Source organism: Acomys russatus, chromosome X (genome assembly GCF_903995435.1).
Source record: "Acomys russatus chromosome X, mAcoRus1.1, whole genome shotgun sequence".
NCBI lineage: Eukaryota > Metazoa > Chordata > Mammalia > Rodentia > Muridae > Acomys > Acomys russatus.
Window position 1 is genome coordinate 118,688,595 of NC_067169.1, and position 27,734 is coordinate 118,716,328.

The 27,734-nt window shown below is 38.6% G+C and overlaps 1 protein-coding gene across 1 annotated transcript in view; it reads left to right on the top strand.

Annotated features, from left to right (window-relative positions):
• The window catches only part of Aff2 (ALF transcription elongation factor 2), a 506,796-nt gene that overhangs the window by 469,303 nt on the left and 9,759 nt on the right, over positions 1-27,734 (top strand). Inside the window, exons 10-18 of the mRNA XM_051142388.1 lie at positions 399-1,388; positions 5,724-5,845; positions 9,744-9,963; positions 13,038-13,333; positions 13,954-14,017; positions 16,935-17,071; positions 22,231-22,302; positions 22,660-22,753; positions 24,994-25,046. Coding sequence (XP_050998345.1) covers positions 399-1,388; positions 5,724-5,845; positions 9,744-9,963; positions 13,038-13,333; positions 13,954-14,017; positions 16,935-17,071; positions 22,231-22,302; positions 22,660-22,753; positions 24,994-25,046 — 2,048 coding nt within the window. The remainder of the gene's footprint in view (positions 1-398; positions 1,389-5,723; positions 5,846-9,743; positions 9,964-13,037; positions 13,334-13,953; positions 14,018-16,934; positions 17,072-22,230; positions 22,303-22,659; positions 22,754-24,993; positions 25,047-27,734) is intronic.

Genomic DNA, 27,734 nt, shown 5'->3' on the forward strand with positions numbered 1-27,734 from the left:
AAAACACTTCAGTCGTTTAATCTTCACTGAAAGTATATTTCTCAATGTTTGTTTGTGTGTGTGTGGGTGGGTGGGTATTGTCACTTAACATCCAAAGTAGTCAGGTTTTTTTTCTTCATTTGTTTACAAGACCTTATGTAGCTCAAAATATCCTCAAACTCAACCTTGATATATAACTAAAAATATCCTTGAACATTTGATCCTCCACAACCACACCTGGTTTATGTGATTCTCAGAATTGAACCCAGGGCTTCATGCATGCTGACAAGTACTCTACTACCTACATTCCCAGACCACATCATCCAAGATGTTATTAACAAATAGTCACTATACAGCAAGTCCCTCTAAAGTCCCCACACAGATGAAATTCATCCTTGTTATTGTTTCTCAATCTACAGCCTGAGCCACCCTCCACCAACAAATGGCAGCTAGATAAATGGCTGAACAAAGTCACATCCCAGAACAAGTCATTTATTTGTGGCCAAAATGAGGCACCCATGGAGACCATTTCTCTGCCTCCTCCAATAATACAACCAGTGGAAGTCCAGGTCAAAGTGAAACCAAACCCCAGCCAGGCGGTGGCTGGACCCAAAGAAAGGCCTCTCCTCAGTCTCATTAGGGAGAAAGCTCGACCAAGGCCCACTCAGAAAACCCCAGAAACAAAAGCTTTGAAGCATAAATTATCAACATCAGTTGACACAGTTTCTCAAAGGACAGTTGGGAAGAAACAGCCCAAAAAAGTTGAGAAAAACACCAACTTTGAGGAGTTTACCTGGCCCAAACCAAATATTACCAGCAGCACTCCCAAAGAAAAAGAAAGCATGGAGCTTCATGAGCCACCGCGAAGCCGAAACAAAGCTACTACCCACAAACCAGTCCCGAGGAAAGAACCAAGGCCTCATGTTCCTTTGGCCACTGAGAAAAAGAAGTACAGAGGGCCTGGGAAGATTGTGCCAAAGTCTCGGGAATTCATTGAGACAGATTCTTCTACATCTGACTCCAACACAGACCAGGAAGAGACCCTGCAGATCAAAGTTCTGCCTCCTTGCATTGCTCCTGGAGGTAACTCTTCTAAATCCAAGGATACTTCCAATGCCAACCTGAACAGCAGCAACAGCAACACCTTACCCACCAGCAATGGCGAGACAGCTTGTTCACCACCTCCTGCCATGCAAACTGAGCTTTTGTCCCCTCTACGGGATCAGGAGGATCCAAAAAACCTCTGGGTGAAGATTGACCTTGACTTGCTTTCTAGAGTACCAGGCCAAAACTCAGTCTCAGCAACACCTGCGAAGACAGACCCCAAGGAAACTGCCTCTAAACCCAAGCGTCAAGCTGCTGCCACACCTGTGGAAAAACCAGCCCCTAAGGGCAAGCGTAAGCACAAGGTGAGTTGTCCAACGGAGCCTGCCATGTGGCTGTGAGCAGAGCCTAACACCTTCTGCAGTATTTTTTCAAGGAGGCCAATGACAGAGGATTGCAAGCTTTGGTAAAAAAAAAAAAAAAAAAAAAAAAAAAAAAAAAAAAGACAGTTTTCTAAGAAGAATGAAATGTCTGGCATATGGCCATAGTATTAGGAATTATCAATGTGTGGTGGTAGCCATTCTCAAGGGTAGCTCTCATGGAATAAAAGAAATTATTATATATAGGAAATAATAATATAAACAAGACCTTTCTCAAGGTAGCCAGCCCCTGGAGTGAGCTTCTTAAATTGCTACTACTATCAGTGGCTCCTATACCATTGCTCACAGTTTATCACTTCAGCATTAGCAGGGCGCCTATCTGCCACAAAGGTCAAGTGCATGTTCTACATTTGTTCATTTCTTTGGACAAATATTAATGCACTTCCAAGTCAACTATCCTGGGCTATCCTGATATCTACCATGCAATAGTTTTTTTTTAATAGTCTTCTAAGATTACTGACTTATTTGGAAGGGTTATACTGTGAAAAATCTCACCTGAATATACTTTGGTATCAATTCTAGGCTTACACCGGCTCACCAGAATGGGAAATCTAGAATGAATTTTACCAATTAAAATATGTATATAGTTTATAGCTAATATATTCTGATTTATCTCCTTATCTTGGTATAGTTTTTCAAAATCATGTCCTCCCATCCTGCTGTTTTGCTAGTAGTATTCTTCAAAGCACTATAATAGCTGGAGATGCAATTCTTAATCCTTTTTTTATTACCCTCCCCCCATTTCTTCCCAGGAAGGTGTGTCTTGAATATGGCCATTGTTCACATTGCTTAGTAAAAAGCAGTGTAGCAGCCTGGTGGTGATGGCACACACCTTTAATCCCAGAACTCGGGAGGCAGAGGCAGGTCGATCACTGTGAGTTCAAGGCCAGCCTGGCCTACAAAGCAAGTCCAGGACAGCTAAGGCTACACAGAGAAACTCTGTCTCAGAAAAAGAAAAGAAAAGAAAAAGAACAGTGTAGCTATAACCAATAGTGACTTATTAAATGGGATGCTCTAAAATTCTTCACTCCCCTGTAATTAGGGGTTAAAAAGTAAAAGAAACTGGAGGTGAGTAAAAACAGTGAATTATCAGAAGACAGGAGTGTGATAGAGGAAAGAGAAGCATTAGGACATAGAGGAAGGCCAGAACAAAGCATTGTGGAAGCATAGGTAGCCTGAAAAATGCTGAGGAAAGGGGACTAGGAGATGAATAGGGATTCTTAGGAGAGTGAGCTTGACCACACAGGGAAAAGCTATAAAATAAGTGAATGTAGGAAGATAAGGAGTAGAAGACACCTGAGGAATTGAAAAACTGGGAGTCTTTGGGACACTGGGGAGCACTAAGAGACAGGCAAACAATAAGAAGCCAGAGAGTAGTCAGAGACTGGAGAACCCTGGAAGACAAATAAGCAATATGAGACTGGGAAGTCTGAGAACACTAGATGATGGAAGACTATGGAACACTAGGACACAGAAAACACTAGAAAACTGGGGAACACTGCGACAAGGAACCTTTTGAAGATTAGGTAGTGCTGTAAGACTGAGGGGAATTAGGAAATGCTGCCAAGAGTATGGGATGCAGTGGGACAACGACAAGTTCCAGAATAGCAAGAAATGTTACACAGGACCTGTAGAACACCTGAGAACTCCACCAGATAGAAAAATACAAGGAGAGAGGGATGCAGGAAAAACAGGAGCTTTAGAACATTCAGGAGTGCTAGGAGAAGGGGAGCACTCGGAGACAGGGAGTGCTGAGAGACATAGGAGCACTCAGAGACAGGGAGTGCTGAGAGACATAGGAGCACTCAGAGACAGGGAGTGCTGAGAGACATAGGAGCACTCAGAGACAGGGAGTGCTGAGAGACATAGGAGCACTCAGAGACAGGGAGTGCTGAGAGACATAGGAGCACTCAGAGACAGGGAGTGCTGAGAGACATAGGAGCACTCAGAGACAGGGAGTGCTGAGAGACATAGGAGCACTCAGAGACAGGGAGTGCTGGGAGACATAGGAGCACTCAGAGACAGGGAGTGCTGGGAGACATAGGAGCACGCAGAGACAGGGAGTTCTGAGAGACATAGGAGCACTCAGAGACAGGGAGTGCTGGGATACAGTGCAGTGCTTGGACACAGGGGAGCACTCAGAGACAGAGGAGCGCTGGAACACTTGTAGCACTCAGAGATAGGGAAGTTCTAGGAGCAAGAGGCATGGCTGATGACAGCCTAGTGCTAGGAGATTATGAAATACTGTGGTCCTAAGGGCCCTAACTGTTGGGAAGACTAGAGACAGGCAATACTACAAAGAGAGAAGTGCCAGGATGCAGTGGAACATTGGGAGACAGGATGATGTGGATCCTAGGGAATATCAGGTGGCTAGGGACAACTTTGAGGCTACAGGGGCTGTCAGCCAATCAAGTATTAGACTGAAAGGCAGTTGTAGATTAGAGCTCATTAAGAGGCTGGAGTGCTAGGAGAAAAGAAAACAATTGGAGACTGGTTTGGGGGGAGAGTCTGTAAAACAATGGGGACTAGATGAGTGGTGAGCCCTCGGAGACTGGAGAGTGCTTGAAGATGGGCAATACAAAATACTGGCAGGACTAGAGAGCACATGAGTGCTAGTACACGGAAGAGTGCTTGGAAAATGGGAAACCCAATTCCACTAGTCAACTGAGCAGTGACCAGAGACTGAAATGCTTGGAGTTGGACAAATGCTAGAACATGCGGAGTGAGAGGATACAGTGGTGTTCTACAAGACTACACATCTTCGGAAACTAGGAAAACTGGGGATCCAGGGATAGGTTGGAGCCAAGACCATGGAGAGTGGAGTGTGCAAAGAGACAGGAGAGGGATAATGGTCTTTGCAATGTTTGCAGGCTAGGGATAAGGAGGAGATAGTAGAAGATAGAGTTCACTAGCCACGGCAAATATTAGTAGATTGGGGAACACTAGGAGAGTGAGATGCAGCAGAAGACTGGGCACTATTAGGAGACTGTGGAGTGCTAAGAGACATTGAAGTCCAAAGAGACAGAGGAGCTCTGGAAGACTGGGCAGTGCTATGAGTGTGGGAAGTACTGGGATTCGGGCAGATCCTAGGAGACTATGAACTGGGTGTTAGGAGACAAGACTGCACGAAGGGACTAAGGAGCACTAGGTTGCACACAATTGCTAGAAAACCTGACAGTACTAGGAGAACGGATCTCAGAGATACTTAGGGAATAGAAGACTGGGGAATGCTAGGGGACTAGAAACCCTAAAACTTGGGGAACACTAAAGGACAGAAAAGTACTAGGAGAATGTGGTATTGAGATAGTGGGGAATCCTGGGAAAGTATTAGGAGGGATGGAGTGGGAACAGGACACTGGGCATCAAGGAGACAGTCAATCACTGAGAGGGGTGAATGTTCTAGAAGAATAGGACAGAAGGGGATGCCAAAAAGCAATTGCTTCCCGGACATCAGGGAGACACAATAAGACAGGAGAGTACTAAGGAATTTGGGGAAGCTAGGGAAATGGAACAATAAGAGTCATGGGAATGCTGTGTGACTGGGAAGCTGGAGGGGACCAAAGGAGATTGCAGGTGAGTCCTGAAGAGAATTCTTGGTGTTCTTTATTGAGTCATCACCTAATATATCCAATAAAAGGATTCCAGAACAGTGAGTAGGAAGTGTGGGACCCTTGACCTGCCTTGATCCTTCTCTCTTATTGATGACAATAGTACAGAGTAAAAATATGCCTTTGTAATGAATGAATGTACATAAGAACTAAAGGCATGCTGTATACATGGTCCTTCCTCTTGCCTGTTGTTGATACTATAGACAACCTTTATAGGTCAGCCACCTATAAACACCTGGTGTTTAAACAGGGTTTGTGCCATGTACAGGTTCCAATGTTTATTAACTATCACTTTATAAAAGCACTTTTGATGAAAGAAGTTTATGAAAATTATAGCCTCTCTTCACTTTCATTATGAGGTTCCTGTGCCACACAATTTTAAATCATTGACTACATTAATGTTTAAACCACTCATATGCCAACTTCTTGGTAGAACTAACTAAAGAAGGTTGATTGCTTTTCTGCCTGATCAAAGGTACACATTTAACTCCCCAACCTAATCTAGAAATTAAAATAGAAGAAACTACCTAGTTCAGATTTTTGTTTCTCTGTTTGCTTCCTTTTGTTTGCTGTGTTTTGTTTTCAGTAAGTGAAACCTGCTTGTGTGGATGTGTGATATATTTGAAGCTCTGTATATTTTTCCCTATAAAAGCCAACAGAAACTGCAGAGAAAATCCCCGAGAAGAAGCAACGCCTAGAGGACAACACTACTATCTGCCTGCTTCCTCCTTGCATTTCCCCAGCCCCACCCAACAAGCCTCTGAACACTAGAGAGTAAGTTTTCCCTGTGTCATTGTTCTATCCCTTGAGCCCTTGTGAGAATGCTTTGACTCCAAAAGAATTTATATTTGAAAATATTGGGAGCTTCTTATCCCATTAGAATGGCAGGCTGAAATCAAGAAGGGCTTATCTCTGGCTAGTGGCTTGATATACATATGAATAAAGAAGAGAATATGGACTATTATGTTTGAGTTGATTATGAGGTTTTAAGAACCATTTCTTTATTATAACTCAGGACATTCATCAAAAATTAACCACATAAGAACATTTTGCACCAAGCAAAAAATAAAAAAAAAATTAATTAAAAAGAGGAAATACCAGAAAACATATATCATCTTCATCAGATCAATCTGCTTTTGTCTATGGTTCAGTTCTGAGCGTGCCTAGACAATTTCCCTTGACCTTGATAGGGGGCTAGTTTTAATGACATTTCCTAGTGTTAATACAAGGCTGGAAGATCAGTACTTGCATCCTGACTCTACAGAGGCCAGCACAATGACATGTTTGGGAAAGTGAGGGCAGTTCTGTGCTAAGAAAAGTTAGGCCTAGATGGGTATGTTGATTTTAACCAACTGGCCCCTCCTCTCCCTTCATTCTCTGTGGCAAGTTTCCAAGATCAAAACAGGAGGCTTCTTGTCCTTTCCCCAGTCAAAGAATATCATTTCTCCAGAGAAGTCTAGCCCTCTGTTTCTAGCGAACATTATGACAGAGTTCTTTCTGTTTTATAAATATTACTTAACTAACAATCATGTCAGCTACTCAAGACATTTTGTCTGTGTAATTATTGCAATAAATTTATTCACCATTTGAGATTACTCCCATCAAAGCCCAGTTTTGGAGTCTATTAGCAGCCCAAAGCAGAGAGGCAATCTGGACAACCTGCTGCTAACAATTGATTTCACAGATTACTGTTTAACATCAGTGATACAGCATCAATCTGCCACAGATCAGATGTTGGAAATAATTCATCAGCTTGAATGAGTTTAGCCTCTTGTTTTAAAATGAAAGGTAGAAACAGATTTCTTCACTCTACATAATAACTGTTGATCCCTAAGGTGACTGCCCGTTACTCTGAAAATAATTTACTATTTGTGACATGTGTATGTACTCTTCTGGTAAAGGCTGTCTCTACAATATCCTTTAACATAGTTCTCAGAAAAAGAAACCCAGTGAAGCAATCTGAACCCCTTTTGCTCAAAATAGAGCAGGTATATGAAGAATCATGGATCTTGATGGTCTAACATAGTGGCATACTGGTGATGCAATCCTATCTCAGTTTCCAGGCTGGACTTAGTTCACATCACCTACAGATACAAGGTAGAGGCCAGAGTAGTGGGAAATTGCCACACCCTCAATGCCTTACCAAGAAAACTTAATAAGAAACCCAGGGAGTTGTTACTTGTCTCTTGCTAGTGTCTCTTATAAATAAAATAAAATAAAATAAAATAAAATAAAATAAAGCAATTCTCAATTGAGAAAAAAAAATTTTTTTAGTGCACAGGCTTTGTATGTACTTTGTTCTTATAGTAAATGGCAAATTGCTGTTTCTCTGGGAGTGTTTATCATTCAGATAGGGACTTCAACATGACCTTATGCATGTCATCAGCATCAAGTCCTTGGAATAGAAGAAGAATGGAGCAAGTTGGTGTGTTAAGGTCTTCTTTTAGGAACCCTCTTGCAGTCTTTATCTGTTCTCTTGTTCTTTGACCCTTTTCTCTAAATCCTTAGAAACTCCTAAGAGAAAATTTTCTCTTTTATAAATGAATTTTCTAAACCCAGTAAAGATGCTATATCTGATTGTGACAACAGGAGTTACCCCATCATCCAAAAGAAGGCTGTTTTGAGTCCCTCACCACATTCAGAATTTAACAAAGCCATCTTAATGTCCTTTTCTATCCTAGATAAAGGACACAACTATTAAAAGAAAATCTTATGGATGACAATAATCACAATGATCTTTCTTAGAAAAAGTACCCTGGATGTCTCTTGTCAATGAAATCATTAAATATCTATACACTCTAGCTTGGTACCTGGTAGATGAAAAGGGACTAATATACTGGTGCCTATTGCACAGAAGGACTGCTTCTCCATTTATCTTGTCAGTAGACAATGGGAGAGAACTAACACACAATTTAAGATCAAGTACCTCTCAGAAACAGAGCTTCATCTTGAAGATCCCACTACCTTCTTATCCAGCTCAAGTGGCAGGGGCCTGGTTGCAAATAATGAAGTACTTCCTACAGAGGAAACAGCAATGGTTTATTTGTGTGTATGTACATATCACCAAAGGTCAGGTACCACTGTAATTATTATACTTTGTGTCCTATTGTTGGTGGAACTTCTTCTTGATGCATGGCTAAGGAGGGTACTAAGTGGTCAAGAGCACTTGTTGCTCTTAGAGAGGATCTGGGTTTGCTTCCCAGCACCCACATAGTGACACACAACCCTCTCTAGTAACTCTAGTTACAAGGAATCCAATGTCCTCTTCTGACTTCCTCAGGCACCAGCAAGCACAAAGATGTAAGAAAAACACTGATACATATAAAAGAAATCTAGAGGGAAAAAAAACTTGATCCATACGTTCACTTTAATTTGTTTTGTATAACAACTATACTAAAATGACTAATATTTCACAAAGATTTTAAAATAATTAGGAAATATTTTATATTAATTTTAGTCACTTAAGATAATAGCAGAAACAATTTCACGTTTTAAAAGGTTCACTACATAGCAATAAAATAGAGCCACATTTACGAGACAAAAGGTAAGGAAGAAAGCATGTATTTTTTAATTGCCAAATATGTAAGCTACAGTAAAGGGGAGCAAGGAGCTGGCACTGATTTCTCTTGCAGGGAATCAGACCCACCTGAATGCTTGTTCATCCTTGATTTGTTGCTCTGAGATATAGCAAATCTATATATCTAGACACTGACTGAAATTGACCAAGAGGAAAACATAAATTCTTGTTGACTTAATTTGCTATTGAAAATTGTAGTCAATAATAATGAAAAGTAAATGGCTGCAGTGTACAATATTAGTTGTCTAAGAAAAGATTAAAATTCAAGTAATCTTCATTGATTAGCTCAAGACAGTAACTAAAATGAAAATCCATGACCCAATTACCATGTAAAGCAGTTAGCATAAGATTTTAGTTGTTCTGTTATATTTGAACTCTCAGTCTGTTTGATGGTGCCTATTTAATGGGCAGATAAATCACTTTAAAAGCACAGGGGTATTTTTAGTATTGCAGATGTCTCTTGACGATATCACCAAAGAATATTTTAAGTAGAGTTTTTTGAAGTGTAGTACATCAATATAAAAATTTAAAGTGAGTGGATGTTTATACCTTGGCATTGATACACAGCTTTTTCCAGCCAATTTACAATGTTTTACACTAGTCTTCAGTGTATAATGCGTTTCTTAGTGTATAGGCATAATGTTTCATTTAAAATATAAAATGTATTGTGCCATTTTTTGCCACATTGTTTGCTTAAGTCTTAATAGAGAATCCTGAAAAATGAAAGGGTTGAATTCTACATTATATTTTCTATAAAACATCTAATTGACAATAATCTTGAAAGTTTCCAATATCATGCTGTAGCACTCTCATTAGATATATACACATTAGATATATATATATACATTAGATATATACTCCTAAGACAAAGAGCCCTGGAGATATATATGTGCATATCTTCATATGTATGTAGAGAGATTCTTTCTAGTTCTTTATATGTATTCCTCTGTGCTTTTATATATATATAATTATTCACACAATGTAAAAAATCACCAAGTTACACATCACTTTAGCTAAAGAGAGCAGCAGAGGGATGAAAATAACAAATGAAACAAAGTGAAACTTTATGACACCCTACACTTTTTGTTTCCATAGGAACTCATCCAGGAGATCAAACAAGAAAAAAGAAGAAAAGCTGTTCCCTCCGGCATTATCTCCACTGTCAGAGGACCCTCCACGTCGTAGAAATGTTAGTGGCAACAATGGGCTCTTCAGTCCTGACAAAAACATCTCTATAGCTGGGCAAATCACCTCTACCAAACCTAAGAGAAGTGAAGGCAAATTCTGTGCAACTTTCAAAGGGATATCCATAACTGTAAGTGTCTTAGAAAAAGTACTATATCAAGTAAAAGTAAGTTAATGCAGTTCAACTAGTATGACTTTACCAAGAGAATATTACAAGGGAGGGATAGGCAGAAAAGCCAAGCATGCCTTTGTATACAAATACTCAAACCCTCTATTCTTCCAAAGGTTCTGGGGTACTTTTGCTTCAATCTCTTTATACCTTGAGGGTGTGAAGGGCGCTGCCCTTCATGTTGTGGTAACCTCCAACCAAAACATTTTTTTGTTGTTGTTGCTAATTTCTATAACTGTGATTTTGCTGCTATTATGAATCTTAATGTGAATATCTGATATGCAGATGGTCTTAGGTAACCCATATGGCAGGGTCATGACCCACAGGCTGAGAACCACTGTTCTAGTGGCTAAAAGAAATGCATGAAATCAAGGTCGCCCAAGGTGACTAAACAGGAATAGGAATCCTGAGTTCCTGCTTTCTATAATTCAGATTTGCAAGTGGGAATTAGTGGAAAAACTGGTTAAACAGGATTGACGTCAATGGTAAATCTATTTCTAAAGAGTACAATAATGTTTCTAAGCTAAATAACTCTACAGTCCTTTGGATTTTCTGCACTACAGCTAGATTAGTATAGATTAGGAATGGTATCATTTCAATATCCATACACAGTGTCACTGAAAATATGAACTAAACATGCAGGAAGCTTACAGAACACCTAATAGATTGGACCCAAAAAGAAAACCCACCACCACCACATAATAATAATCAAAATACTGAATGTGTATAACAAAGAAAGAATATTAAAAGCTCCAAGAGTAGACTGTGGTCAGACAGTGGGGGAGGGGGACCACACCTGTAAGAGGTCATAGGCTTCTATGTCCTTATTCTGTATTTGATGCTGGTGTCTGTAGTTTCTGTTCTCTTACCTAGGTTTTCCATCTCCAGGATTCCCTCAGTTTGTATTTTATTTATTGCTTCTATTTCCATTTTCCAGGTCTTTAACACTTTTACTCATTTCCTTCACCTGTGTGATCTTCTTTTCCTGTATTCCTTTAAGGGATTTATTCATTTCCCTTTTAAAGGCTTCTATCATCTTTGTAGGATTGGAATTAAGGTCATCTTATTTTGCTTCAGCTGTGCTAGGATATCCAGAGCTTGCTGTAGTAGGTCAGCGATAGTGCCATGTTTCCCTGCCTCTTGTTGATTGTGTTCGTATGCTGGCCTTTAGCCATCTAGTTGTCTTTTGTGTCAGCATTTCTCCGGGTGTGAAGGCAGAGTTGTTGGTTGGGAAACGGAGTACAGGGGATAGGATGCAGTTTACTGCTCTTTGGTATGATTTAGGGGTATTTGGCAGGCAAAGGTTTGGTTAGTGGTCTTGCCTGGCTATCCCTGGGGCCAGTGGGCCTCTGGAAATGCTGGCAAAAGAGGGCATAGAACAAAAGAATGCGGGAGACTGGAGCAGGAAACCAAGCATGGCTTTTGGATATGCAGCAAGGAATCTAGCAGTCAAGGGCCTCAGGGGTCTTGCCTGGGCATCCCTGGTACTAGCAGGCCTCTGGGAATGCAGGCAGAATTTAGGCCAGAATACGAAGCACAGAGGCCCACATGCCATTTGCCGTTGTGTGTTCCTTAAGCGGACTTAGCAGGCAAATACTTGGGCGGCGGTGTCTCACCTGGTTGCCTGGTACCAGGAGGCCTCCGCAAATGCAGGCAGAGCAGTGGGTCAGAAAATGAAACTCAAGATTTTATCGTTAAAGTAAACTCGTTCACTAAGGGAAACATGCATTCCTAAATGTCTGGGCATACTCAGAAAATTCAAAGAACATGAAGTGAACGGGAGCTTCTAATCTGAGGTGACCAATGAGACTTACTTGTACTCAAAGGAGAATATACAATATTTGGTGATTGATATCTTACAAAGAAGACAAAGAGGCCTGTGAATGGTACAGGGCACATGAACTTATATCTGGATGCAGGCACAAGATAGTTTTGCTAATGGAGGAGGCATTTGTCCCCTTCCCTGGCCTTTGCAATACCCTTAACCTGGAGACAACCTCAGGAATTGCAAGCTCCTAAGTGATGAGAGGGAGCCCCATCCTACCATTAAATACAAAGAGTCAGTTTCCCTACTAATTTGGGAGTATGTATCTGTTCAGAAGTGACCATAGTTTATTCAGACCTTCAACGTGTAAGATTGATGTCGTCATGTTGTTATCATTGCTCATTGCTGAATCTGTGTTAACACATGCAAGTTGACAAATCTGATCAAGAAAGTAGTTGACTGAGGGACAAACATTGAAGCATAGCAATCTTAGGAAGACACCAGCTAATAATACTATATGGAGCAAGTGGCACCATGGAAAGTATTATCAGAGCTATAAAAGTAAAGATTATCCACAGTTGCCAGATGGAGAAAAGCAATCTGTCACATGAACTTGGCAGGTAGTCTTGTGACATAGTGCAAATACATAGTTACAATTCTCAACACTTATTTTCTCTTCTGGATTCCATCTTTTGTACAGCAATGCCAATTCAAAGCAAAGCCCCCGCAAGTCTCTTATTCACTTTGTATGTGACCTGCTGCAATTGAGGTTTGACTCTGTGAAGACTTCAAAATATCATGCCATTCACTTTCAATAGCTGTCAAGGGCCCCATGAGGAAAAAAGGCTGTGTCAGCCTCAAGTCAGCCAGAAGACTGACTGTTGAAGAACAATGCCAGATCTTCTGATATTCCCCTCCCTCATTCTTGTCTACCTGTGTCTCCATCTTCTTCTTTCTCTCCCTCTGTATTGTTCATTCCCCTCTCATTTTATGTTTTCTTCTAGATTTAAAGCCTTTCAATGCCAGTCTAAATATGATCATGGACTGTGTAATCCCAATACCTGGCTAGCTTACTATTTAATGTCAACAGAGAACAAAAGCTCAGGATCCACAAAAGTCATAAAACATACTAGGATCACCTATCCATTGTCAAACTGTGTGTATTTCTTCCATGCTGTGTTTTCTACTGTTCTTGGCATATAAAGCATTTGTGAAGAAATAGTTTAAGAAAGCCAGAGCTAATGGAATCTATTTGCCTTCTTTTTTCTAGGAGGGAGATGCTCCAAAAAAGGCTGCCTCTGCCACCGTTACTGTTACCAATACATCTATTGCCACTGCCACTGTCACTGCTACTGCCATTGTCACTGCCACTGTCACAGCTACTGCTACCACCACTGCCACGGCCACTACAACAACCACCACTACTACTATTTCTACCATCACCTCTACAATCACTACTGGCCTTATGGATAGCAGTCATCTGGAGATGGCATCCTGGGCAGCCCTGCCTCTCCTGTCCAGCAGCAGCACCAATGTCCGGAGACCCAAGCTCACTTTTGATGACTCGTATGTTGTCCCCAAATTATTACAGGCCCAATTTGGGAGTGGTGATTGGGAGTAAAGGATTTTCTAGTGCCATGCATATGTCATCCTATGTAAGAAGTTCATATCAGGTCCTATAATGTTAAAGGGATACCCATTCACACACATACCTCCATCACCAATAATAAAATGTCTTTATCCCACTTAAACCCCAAATCTTTGTTACTATTTCACAACGCAGATTCTTTCCTCTAGGCTATTTTCATTCATTCTTGTTCATTACTTCAGTTATATAGAGAGATTTATAGCTAGATTTTATATAAACTGTTTGGGAAACTGTAATGACTGGGTTTGGAGGATCTAAGTTTCTGTCCTAATAGATTTCCAAGACAAGTTATAGCATCATTTCAAGGTTGGTAGCAGGTGTGTGTGTGTGTGTGTGTGTGTGTGTGTGTGTGTGTGTGTGTGAGAGAGAGAGAGAGAGAGAGAGAGAGAGAGAGAGAGAGAGAGAGAGAGACGATATTAGTCTGTCTTTTTCAAGGCACCATTAGGAATGAATTAATAGCTAAAACATTTGTACTGTTCAGTTTCTAAATAAAAAGATGAATGACTGGCTTGTAAAAGAGCTTATTCTGTTTGTTTAGTGTTCACAATGCTGATTTTTACATGCAAGAAGCTAAGAAGCTGAAACATAAAGCTGATGCACTGGTAGGTTCCATATTCTCATTGTTTCATTCTATTTTTGATGTTATTTTGAACAAAAACAAGTAACACATTTCACAAATAGGGCAAATGTGAAGGAACACTGCCCAGACCCTTTTAAAGCATTGCTCCTCTTTTATAAAGATGAGAGCTTGTGAACTCTGTAACACCATGATTCCCAAAGTTCTTTGACCTGGGTTCTCATGTTATTATTATTATTTTTTTGTCACCTTTTTTCTTTTGGCCCAACTTCAGAAGTTCACTCACATATATCATTGTCCTACTCTTATATGAACTGAAATGACTTTTCAAAATGCTCTGGATATGATGGGAGCTTCGATTGGGTCCAGTGAACCAAATCTGCTGTGTGAAGGTGGACGATGTTGAGTGACACTGAGCGGGTCTCAGATTTTGATTTGGGGGGAGCTAAGTCTACAAAGAAAGCTCAGAGTCTTTTGCATTTGGTTCCATGTTCCATAGTCAGGCTTTCCTATTTTGATCAAAGTATTACAATCTTGAATTTTAATCAAATAATTCCCAGCTATCTCTCAGGGACTTGGTTGACTAAAACCAGTGATGAGCTTGCTATGTTGAATTGTTTATCCTAATTGATCCTCCTAACACTGGCTCTGAACCATATGTTGCTGAGGCTATATCCAAAATCAATGAAATGAGAATTTGTAGGACTGAGACCCTGCCAAAATAACTAAAGATGCCCAAGTGACTTCCAAATTTAACCATTTGAGAACCATGGTCCTAGAGACAGTCTTAGGATCAGGCTCCTCATCACTTACTATATCTCAGACCAATTGGAACTATCAGTTCAATATCAGTATGACAAGAAATATACCATCCTCAAGCACCACATTGTGTCCTTTCAGCAATTAGCTTCATTTGACACTGGGAATGCTGTGGTGGAACATTATAATCAGGCTCTACACTGTAACTAGTGTGTAGCCAACATCAACTGCGTCTGCCCATTGGACCTGCCATTTCCTGGTTTTTGTCATTTCTCTCTGCTGTTCAAATTGCCTAGCTATTTTTTTTTTGAAGCTTTCCTTTATGTACTATGAATTTTCCCCTGGAAACAATTTTCCCGCACCACTGCAGACAAAAATAACAAGGTAAGCTGGAGGATGCCACTGAAAATATGCACGTGGATTTTGTGTATGATCTCTAAATGATAGTCAGCAGTTAAAAAGGTCTTGTCTGACAGTGGTGCTGACTGGAAGACCAGAGGCTTTTTCCAAAGATTTTCAACTCTGTGATATCTAAGAATTGCTCTGGAGCTTTCCCTCTTTAAAATCAGAGTGAGGAAGTACATGAATATTCCTTTGACAAGCTGATACATGGGATAATAAAGAGACCAGGATGCACATGTGAGACCATGTAGGTGAAACAGTTGAGGGACTGAGAAAAATCAAGCCTACATAGATACTCAAATATATTGTTAAGAAATAACATCAGTGACAACTGTGGAGATACTGCATCCATGGGGCAAAAATTGATTCTTAGGGTAAAGCAGAAAATTCTAGCTACTGCATAGAGCTGTGGCCTTTCAAAACAACCACATAAAGAAATACTCAGTAATATCTGCTATTAGAATTTCATTGACAGTATATAAACTAGTTGAATTCTGAAGGTGCAAGGAAATTATGTCATAAGACAAAATAGAAAGAAACTAGATTACATGTATATACTTAGGTTTACATAACAATGAATTGGATTAATGGAAAATGTTATTTCTGCTCAATGGCCTATAGAAATCACAGAATTTCTTTAGTACATAAAAGCTAAAGAACATGACTATAAATTCATTTGTAATAAGATAGTCTTCAAGACCTGAAACTAATCATTGTATAGTTATATTTAATCCTTTCCTGGAGACAGATACTCTGCCATTTTCAAAGTTGAAATAATCACAATTGCATACACAATATTTTGATAAAAAGTACGCAAAATTTAAAACAATTAAATCTACATTATACTTGTTCTTTTACATAAAGTCCTGTATTAGTAGAATTTTTACATCCAACTGTCTAAAATTGAAAATCTAAAATCCTGTTATAAAATGTTCACTATGAAAGTGTCATATATAATAATCATTACACAAGAAAAAAAAATCAGTATGGCTAAGCCAGTTTAATCATGACCATTATCAGAGCTAAAACCTTTTGCAATAAAGTTTTACTGATATAAAATATTTAATAGCTCTATATTTTTAGACTTTTTGGCATTGTTTCAACCCAGCATTTCCAATGAAAATGATCTGACTATTGTCAACTTTCATCCTAGAGCCTCTCACTCTTCAATATGTTACTCTTTAGTGGTGTCAATATTTTCATGACATTCTAAAGCAAAAAACACACTATGAAGATAATAAAGCAGAGCTTAGTTGCAAGATCTGACTAAACTGCACTTGAATATCTGGCCAGTTCAGTACATCTAGTGATTAGAAACTAGGCAAGGCATTCATTTAGAATCTGGTTGGCCTAAAAGTGAGGATGACATCAACAATGGTACCACAAACCACTTTGATGCCTTGGATGTATTTTACTTTTCTCAGTTAACCACAGTATCACAGCAATAGAACCTTAAACCAGTTCCTTCATCATTGTTACCAACTTGCACACTATCCTCTCTGTATCAGGGTTGACATATCTCTGTATCTCATTTTGGATATCTGGAACATCTAGTTCTCTATTGCAGAGGCTATCCCATGCATTTCAGGATACTTAGAAGCACCTCTTTTCTGTGTACTAGGTGCCTCCTGTCCCCTGGGTGGTAACTACCCAAAGTGCCTCTATCTACTGATAAGTGTGTTCTGGGACATGGGGACAAAATTCACTCAGAGTTGTGAATGATTACTTTATGAGAATGAGCAAAAAAGAGCATCATGTTGATAGTAATTTTCCTATTTCAGTTTGAGAAATTTGGCAAAGCTGTGAACTATGCTGATGCAGCCCTGTCTTTCACTGAGTGTGGCAATGCCATGGAACGTGATCCTCTGGAAGCAAAGTCCCCATATACCATGTATTCTGAGACTGTAGAGCTCCTCAGGTAAATTGCTTTCTTAGAATCATATTCTTAAATTAATTTTAAACAGAGTTGGAAGCTGTTAATATTTTTTGTTTAAATATCATTTCCACAATTAATGTGTTCAAAAGTCATGGTAATTAGTTCCTGCCATTTTATTAATGCATAAAATATTTATAATTTATGGGCACTGTTTTATAAATTACACTCTTCAGAGGTTATAATGTGAGTCTCATAATTATTAATATTCATAAAATTAACATTAAGATGTCACAGGTAATAGTAAAGTATAATCATTTTATCATTTGCCATTGACTCGCCTTCTCAAAACAAACTAGTGCTCTCCAGATTTCTATTAAGAACCATGCTAAGGTCTTCTGTTTTGTTTATTAGAAAGGGAAGGAGGTACGGGCAAGATGCCTCTGTTGGGTAAAGACTAACAACTTGAATTTGATTCCAAGGACCCACATCCAGAAAGGAAATAATTGACTCTTTCAAGTAGTGTTCTGATCCACAAACATGGATTGTTGCACACACACAATACTAAATAAATAAAGAAGTAAAGAAAGCCATTTTAATTGAAAGGAAGCATTGTTCTAACCCAAAGTCAATATATAAGGTAATGGAATAAGATACAGTGTTGATAGGGCTGAAGGTGAGGTAGAGAATGGGGGGAAGATATTTTAACAACATATTTTATTGTGTTGATTCATGTTAGTAATGAAAATTTTTAATGTCTTGGTGGAGAGAAATTTGTTGGAAATAAAAAATATTATTAGAAAAGAAAAAAGAGGAGAAGAAATACCACTTCGGTATTTTCTAGTGATTTGAAAAGCTAAGAAAAGGAATTTAACCTCTCACTAAATAGTAGACTGCATAGACAAAATAATCATTTTTATACCTGTGTAATTATTCTACCACTGATCAACTTCCACCAACCACCAAATTACTTTCAACTGACTGAGTAGTTCCTAACCTGAGAGGTTCTTATATTCTGTCTCCGCCAGCTCCATTTCTCAGTAATACAGAGCTTGCCTTGTTTCTAGATAAATTGTTGTATCTGCAGATATTTGTACACAAGCGTTCAAACAAGCGTTGGACAGATATACCTTGAGTATTTCCAAAAAAAAAAAAAAAGTATTCTAAAGAATAAAAATAGGGAACTATGATAAAAAAAAAACCCTAGAGTTAAGTTTTTAAAAATAAATTTTGTGAGTTTATAAAATAGGACTTTCATTATATTTTCATATACAGATCTCATGATACTTTGCTCATATTGCCCCTATCTCCTTTTCTTCCTCCTTCCGCTTCTAGCCGATTCCTTTGCTTAGCACTCTCTCTCTCTCTCTGCTTTCATGTTATGTAACAAAAATATTACATAAACCAAAAATACGTTGAATGAATAGTTCATGTTGAATTACTATTTTAGTGAAATCAGTCATTACTCCTTAACCAGCTTTATACCTAAATAACTACACAGAAAGACCAGGACCTATTTATTTATCCTATAGCACAGTGCTGTGCAAAAACTACTCCATCCTAAACCTCCATGCTAATATAGTTTCTTCCCATTCATATTTCACACATTATACTTGCTTTTAAATCATCTCCTAGGCCTGGTTCATTTCTCTTGATGTTTCCTGGTCTTTTCCTCATGCCTCCTTTCTTTCCTTTTCTTTCTCCTCCCTTCACTGGATCAGAATGTGTCACCCTCTTCTCTGCTATAGCTCAGCATTGGCTAGTTTGTTTTTATTGGCAACCCAGAGACCAAATGGTGACATGCTTACACAAACTTGAAACTGGAGGTACCTAGAATAAATATCACAATCCAGATTGATCCAGAGAGTGAGGTGGAGAAATCGCCATTGGAATGAACAAGAGTAAACTACACAGTCCACAAGAACAGTATGCCAACACAAATGTTTAAAATTGATTCTAGTTTCTGTACATCATGTCTTTTCCCTCTTACCTTCTCCTGTTTCCGTTACTCTCCCTTTAGAAAACTTCCTCTTCATTTATTATTTTCAGAAAAATTAGTTAGAGTGGTAAACAAAGGGTGATTCCAAGAGAAGCTAGCTTTCAAGGGGAAATTGATTTCTTAATGTCTCATCAAGAACACTTTAAGTTTCAAAGTTATGTAAGATAAGCATTCTGGAAAAAGTGTAATACAAAGTTTATGGGGAAAGTAAATGAACAATGAATAATTTGTTTTTCTTGAATCAGTCAACTATGCAATTCAAATAAAATATACTATATTAATGAGAAAATATTACAATGTTAACATATATCATTAAACATATAAAATAAAATCATATTGTATACCTCTACTATACAACTGATGAGAATAGAAATTTATCATTGAAAATTGTAAGCGATTTGGCATTATATAAAAAAGCCATGTGAGCAAGCTTTTATATCTCTGGACACAGAATTTCAACTTTTGAAAATTTGAATTTAAAGAATACATTTCACAATGCAGAATTATTGTACTATTCATTTATTGAACATATATATATATATAACACTCAATTAGAACTAATACAAATAATAATAAAAGAGTGTTTCTTATATCATACAACACTTAAAAGTACCTTGTAGCCATTAACACATGATAATGATGAAGACTAAACAGTGACATGAAAATGTGTAATTGTATTAATGTAAAATCAAGGCCTGAGGCATAGCTCAGTGGTAGATGCTTGTTTATCATGTGGGAAGCCCTGGATTTGAAGTACTAGAGGCCTGTAGTACTTTAAAAAAAGATTGAATTATGCTGGAGAATTATGTACAAATTATAATATGAAAAATTGTGTATGTATCCAAATCAACATGGAAGGAAATAAGATTGTAGTAATTGCAAAAGTGTGGCATTATGGTGTTTTCCTTCTCTGCAAATTTTTGTTTCTTATTACATGCTCTTCTAAAAGTACACAAGCAGGGGCTATGGAGAAGGTTCAACTTTTAAGGGCATTTGCTGTTTTTGCAAAGGACCCTTCCCAGACCTCTCTTTCTTTCTTTCTTTCTTTCTTTCTTTCTTTCTTTCTTTCTTTCTCTCTCTCTCTCTCTCTCTCTCTCTCTCTCTCTCTCTCTCTCTCTCTCTCTCTCTCTCTCTCTCTCTCTCTCTCTCTCTCTCTCTTTCTCTCTCTCTCTCTCTTTCTCTCATGTGCACATATACACAGTGCACACAAATGCAGAGAGAGAGTGAGAGAGGGGACGGGGAGACTCAGAGTTGCCTGCAGCTTCAGTTCCAGGGCTTTCCTCAGCCTCTTCTGTCCTCCTCTGTGGGCTCAATGTATGAAGCACATGGTGCACATGAACTTGTATAGACACTTCCACATGCAGGAATAACAACTCAAAACAGAAAGTATGAAGTATATCATTAAATAATATTTATTTTCATCTAAAATTTTTCTTCCTTAATTATTTATGAAATAATTCTTCTTCACTCCCTATCATTTTCCATTAGATGACATATTAGCACTTACACAAATATATTTCAGTGGAAAGTTGGTGAAAGTTAATGAAGAACTTTTTGAAATCCTCTCTACAGTCAATATTATACACTTGATTCTGAGGTACATTTATAAGAACTAATACAAAGAATTCTTCACCAAATCCCATCCAATGGTAACATTCTCCATAGCCAAAGTTCAGTATAATAACCAGGGCGCTGACATTGGCACAACCAAGCATTTTTTTTTTTCAGATTTTATCCCAGTTTTGCAAGAACTCATTTCTGCGTTCTTTATATTTTTTAATGAGAAGAATTTCTATTGGGAATAAAATGAAACAAACTAGGTCTTCAGGCCCATTTCAGCAATTGAAAATTCCACTATTGAGTCACTTTCAAATGTGGCTGCAATAAGGGGATGACTGCAATATGAATATAGTTTATAGTAGTACACTATTATGTGGAAAAGAGTTTTATTACTCTCTTTCCAACAATATGCTGGTTACACAGAGAGAGTCCTTTTTTATTTTTTCAAATAATTATAGTTGTTCTGAGCCCCAGGAATCTGCAATAGAAATGTATTTGTGAAAACAAAAATGTACCACATTGACTTGACACTTCAGTAATCCAACTGTCATTGTAACAACAAAAGAAACCCCCATCAAGTATGTCAGTCCCATTGCTGAAAACATTCACTCAACAGATTTTGAGAAGTTACCACGAAAGCAGGGCAGACAGCATGCTGAGGACATACAAAGTCTTAAGTGGAGATGAGACAGGGCCCCTGTTGCTCTGGAGAGGCTGTTGTAAGTAGCAAGTAAGAGGACACTATAGGCTCTCCATCTCCTTCCATAAATTAGGGATAACTCAGACAGCCTGTATGTGCTCTTCAAAATTTTTCTGCCACAGTGAACTCGATTACTTTTTCTACTATAAGTACCTGTGAAATTGCATTAAATCTCAGACAATGATCTTATGCAATGAATTGATTTCTCAAGATTCTGAATGCTCAAAATGAGATATACTCAACTAGAAGGGGAAAAAAAATAAAAGAAAAGATGACTACTTGATCTTTTATCACCGCAGCATGGAACAGTACCAGACAGAATACGAAGGCAAAATATACAAGCCCCATAAAGTAAAGTTTCTTAGACTTTAAATGCTGTGAACTCAGCTCTCCTTTAACACAGGCACATGTGTTCACCCACACATCCATAATAAACATGCACACATGCATACACGCTTTGTATAAGAACATGTTCAAAATTTGAACTATTAGAAAAGAGTTTTTACTTGGCTGAGGTCTCCCTAGCCAATGTCAGACATAGATCTTTATTATTCCCTCATCTATCGTAAAGTGAACTCAGACTGACCTACTTGCTCACTTTGCAAATAAAACCAATAGCATTTACCTAGCAAGCTCATAGAAACAATATTTTGTCAACCAACATTTACACATAGCCAGAAGCTCATGGAAATTCCACAGCATTATTCTAAAACCTGAGTCCACAATTGAACTGGCTTTTGTAGAGTTCAGTTCTTGGTGTTACACTAGGTCTCATCATACTGTGCGGATCACCCTTTTGTAGATGATTTTAAGAAAGGACCATTCTGGCCTATGCTTTTAATGAAAATATTGGGAGACTAAGTCATTTGGGAAGTCAGAATTTTGAAAGGTAATCCAGATTCCATTTAAGTATTTTTTTTCTCTTTTTTTTTTTTTCCTTCAAAGGTATGCAATGAGGCTGAAGAACTTTGCAAGCCCCTTGGCTTCTGATGGGGACAAAAAGCTAGCGGTATTATGGTGAGTTGCAAGGAGGCCACAAGGCAATTGCTGAAATGTTGCAATGGGATGGGAACACTGCACATCAGCTTAAGAGGCTTACTCCAGATCATTAGTCTGGCTTTCTAGTCAACTGTTAAAGGATAACTAATGGATTTCTTCAGTCACTGACTAAACATCTACTCCATGTTGCAATTTATGCCCTTCTCAAAATGGGATTTTAATAATTCTACCTTGATGTGTTAAAAGTGTCTTTATTTGTACATGTTCCACAATCTGAGATTAGACGAGTGACTGCAAAATGTGAATTTGTATATTTAACAGTGTATGGTCTTCAGGAGGCACTTTCATTAACTTAATCATTTTACACTCACCCAGCTACCGATGCTTGTCACTTCTCTATTTGAGGATGTTTAAACTAAAGAAAGACCATGCTATGAAGTACTCCAGATCACTGATGGAATATTTTAAGGTAATCCTTATTTTGTATGATTTATACATAGAGGGTGATCAAAACCATAATTAAACATGCCAAACATGTTAGCAGATGTCAAATAACTAAGAAAAGATAGATGCTGCCATAAGCCTCTTTTTATTTCAGCTGGCCCCAGCTTTCTGATTTCCAAGTGAGAAGGTACAGTAGTGCAGAAGGCCTGTGACAGCCTCTTGATTGCAATTAGGGGGTTGTACTCTGCCTGCCATCAAGATGATTATAGCTTGTGTCATGGGTATGACCGTTCTCTCATTTTAAAAGACCAGCCAAGAAATCCTTCAGCTATGACAGAAGTCGCCATAGCCACATTGATACTAGGTGGACATCTCTTTCTGCCTCTCAGTCTTTTGCTCATGGGAAAACTTGGTGTGCTGTGGCCTCCGTTTAAGGCATTTTATTGCATTGATTACCAAAGGAAACAGAAGGACAAAACCATCCTCTAGAGAGCTGAGGTTACTGTTTTTATTTGTTTTGTTTTGTTTTAATTTACAAATGAACAGGAGAGTTAACCAGAAAATACAATGACAATATTTGGGAATGAACCAATATTAAAAATCCAAGCAGTGTGGTAGTGTATTATGCCTGTAATCCCAGCACTCTGGAAGGCAGAGGCAGGTGTAACTCTGTGAGTTTGAGGCCAGCCTGATCTACAGAGTGAGGCCAGGACAGGCAAGGGTACACAGGAAAACTCTGTCTCAAAAAAAAAAAAAATCCAAGCAGTAGTCTGAAATTAGGTTTGGCTACTTTATGCTCTAACATGGATTCTGTTTACTAACACTGGCCTTAACAGAACTGAGGTGCTTTACTGCTCCTTTCTATTAGCCTTAGAGGAAAATGACTTTTTGCCAAGTACATGATACCACTTGGCCACATTTCACCTAGTGGTGATCTGAAGCAAACTACATCATGACCTTGTAGCAAGCATCCTGTGAGTATTAGTGTATGCCTGCATGATGATGCTGACGCATCTGAGAACATGAACATGATCTTCAGTTACTATGTCATGTAGATATAATGTCATAAAGCTAGTGCTCATGTGGGTGAAAACGGATCACATACAACAGTTGCTCAGAACTTTCTTAGGTCCACCTCCATCACAGTGTACTATAGAAAAGTGGATTTTGAATTTCACTGGACTTCTAAAACCCCTAGAGAGCCTACAAAAACAGTGTTGAGTCCCATCCCCCAAACAAGTGTTCCATTCTAGGGCCTGAGAATGTGCATTTCTAACAAGTTTCCAACTAATTCTCATGTGATGGCCTTGCCATGTCACTGACAGCCACTGTATAATATCTGTACTCTGTGTCCTGTTAGGAGATTGGAAGACATCAAGCAGATGCTACATAACCCATCTGCCTGGGACTGGGTTGTGCTCCTTTAGGGTGATGTAAGTCTTCAGAATGCACACTATGTCCATGATAGCAGGGCATCATTGACTTTTTCTTAACTCTAGAAAGTGCTGGCTCTCCTTTTACAAATTGAAGGCCAGAGGGACAAGACCACCAGACCTGACTCAGACTGGGGTCACAATGAATTTGTCCTTTCCTGTCACAGTGATATGCTGAATATTAGCTTTTTCTTTCATCCAAAAGACTGTGGTCAGAAAAACAAAAACAAATAAAGCAAAACCAGGAAGGCAGGACTTTAAAGAGTTCCATCTTCTTTTGCAATGCAGCTCTGGACTAGTTGCATTGCTAAACAGAGAAAGCAGCCAGCCATGAAAAACTGCACATAGGGACCACAAATCACAATGATTCCTGAGAACAAACAAGCAAACAAAAAATAGATTGCTTGATTCTGACATCTTCCTTGGATATCAAACATTACAGCCAAATATGTATCCCACGGAAAAAGTTTGCAACTGAAGTTAAAGGTGAAAAACTTACTTGTTCTCTGAAGGGCTTGTTTTGCAGAATAAATTTCAGATGAGGATAATTAAACCACTTCTTGGAGAACTGAGTCTGATTTCACTGGGCCTTTTAGTATATAAGATCTTTCATCAAGTGACTTTCATGGTCCTGATTGGAGCCCACTAATTATCCTAACCAGCTATTTTCATCGAGTGTGTGTTGTGGTGTGCTGATGTGCACATACATCTAAGCTCTGCATCCCAAAATGCTGCAATCAATATTAATGTACACTAAATCACACTTACATCTGTCTCTGAACTAATAAACACAAAATAGATGTCCTTATTTCCCTTTTTCTCTCTCTTTCAGCAAAATGCTTCAAAAGTTGCTCAGATACCATCTCCTTGGGTAGGCAATGGAAAGTAAGTATGCTACAAAAAAATTGCTTTTTTCATGAAAATGAATGATTGAATAGACCCCACATGTTTTGCATTGATTGCTCAAGAGTGAAGGACAATTTCAAGACTGCAGTCATTTTTTTGTGCAAACTAAATTCTAGCCAGGTTTCTGCTGATGGAGAGACAGAAAAGTTTCAAATGGTGTGGTTCCTTAAAGATCTAGAAGCTAAATGATGGCCATAAAAATCTGCTAATGAGATGGCAAGCAGCATACCATTTCTGGAAGGTCGGATAAAGTTAAATCCACTGCAATGATTTTTCAGTGATTCACTTGGTAATGAAAAGTCAATAAAATATTCAATGATATATGGTAAGTGGTGTTTAATAAAACCAAAGGAATAATAGAGCCGAAAATGTGAAGGTACTTAGTCAGCCAATTATTTGGGCCTTCATGGAGAGTTTTATACCAGTACTAAATACCTTGACCTAAATAGAAAATGACGTACTCTGATGCCAATGAAAGGCCTCATGGAACTACCCAGACTTATTGGTTTATTTAGAGCTTTATCTACTTAGGGCCCCCCCCCCAGACATGTAAGAGTCTGAAGAAGGCTGTACATATCTCACTGATTAAGCTGCCTGGACTCCTCTCTTTCTAGATTTGCCCTTGTTTCTTTTCAATGAAAGGGGCTAAGTCTTATGTCATCTGGGGGTCGTGAAGTAGATGGTCCTTACTGAGGGCATTTATGAATCCCACTGTCCATCATGTGCCTTTGCTACTTTTCTAACTAGCCATGTCACCTCTGGTTTCAAAAGTATGCCATCCCTTTCAAGCCCATTTCCTATCAGCCTAGGAAGAAAAAGTAGGTATCAGTGAGGACAGTCACAACGAGCCTGTTGTAACTGTTTTCTAGCTTTTATCATCTCAAAAAACTTGTATCTCTCATCAAAATAATATCCTTATGAGTAAAATAGCCTCCATTGTCACTCTATAAATATCTACAAAGTGTACTCCAAAATCAGTGAACTCTACTTAAAGATCACAAAACCACATCAACTCAATTATTGAGCTGAAGGGAAGCACCACTTCAATTGTTGAATTAGGCCTTACTTTAACACTGATGTACCAAAAGGAAAGAAAGTTTCTCTCTCTGGAAGTTTAGAAAATAACAATTTAGAGGTCAGAGAAAGTTATTTTCTCTGAACACAGACTAACATAAGGGCAAGGTCAGGTAAGCTGCTATAAAGAATATGCAAATGGAAGCACTCAAAAATCCATTCTAAGCCTGTGAGATCACATTAAAAGACTTATGAAATGCTTCTCAGGCAGTTTCAGACTAAAGAAAGTACACTCCTTGTGGTTGACAGTTATGCCTTTAAGTGAGGCAACTCCAAATAATTACATTTGCTCCACACCAGGCCCTGTATGATACATGGGATCATTGAGATGAATGCCACATGATCTCTGTACCACAGAAGAACATATTTCAGTGGATGGAAGGGAAACATATAAATGAAAGGTTTATTTATGGAAGACAGTAGGAGGAGTTGGGTGTTTGGGTTTGGCCAGACAAGGAGTCTTATCGCAGGCCTGCACTAGATCATCTAAGTTCCCAGTAATAAGAATGGTGTGCTCCCTCATTCCACTCTGATCACACCTTCCAGGGACAGCAACCCTGACTCAAAGAGCTTCCTCACTTGGCTAGTTATTGAGAAGTAAACTGCTAAGAGCTGGTGCTGGCTACACTGCTCTTGGATGAGATTGTCACAGGAAACTATGTGGAGAGGTGAGCAGAGAGTTGACAAGAGTTACGGGAACTATCTTCCATAAGTGTTCTGAAAACAATCCAGAAATGAGTTGGAGAAAAGGGCAGAAAAATAGTTGGCATAAGGGAAAGACCAGTAAGGACATTTTCTATTAAGGGCTAGGTAATACCTAATTTTAGCTTTACAGACCCAGAGAAATAAACAAGTCAATTATGTGGAAGAAATGAGGACAGGAGACAAATTTTCACAGTGAGTTTCCTGATAAAACTTAAAATATAGCATAAGAGTTGAATAAGTTTTCAAATACAACTCTATAAATCTGATTTTTAATCTATGCACACACACATATACATACATACATATATATGTATATATACATATATATATATATATATATATATATATATATATATATATATATATATATATATATACACACACACAAAGTTTTATATACTTTGTAGTTCAAATGAACTGCAACTGCTTGCCACATAGAAATAGTTGGGCCAGATTTACAGATCCATGACAGAGAGTTCTGGAAGCCATTATGTAAAGAGGTTGAAAGAGCTAGACAACCATCTTAAATGTCATAGAGAGATAGCAAAAAGAAATAAGACAAGAACAGCAAATGGAATTTGAAATAAGGAATTTGTTTGAAGGCTCCCTAAGTGTTATTTCAGCAGATGTGTGAGGGGTGAGTACTATGTTGAAGGAATATTTAAAATTTTTAAAATAATTTTTTCAGAGTACATCCTGATTGTTATCTCCTTACTTATATCTTCCTGTCCCCCCTTCCTCTTTGACCCTATTTTCCTGCCCTAGACCTGTGACAGAAGGAGACCCCCTCCCCCACCTCATGACCACAGCCTATCAGGTCTCATCCTGGTAGCCTGCTTACCCTTCCTCTGAGTGCCACCAGGTCTCCCCACAAAGGGGAACTGGTCA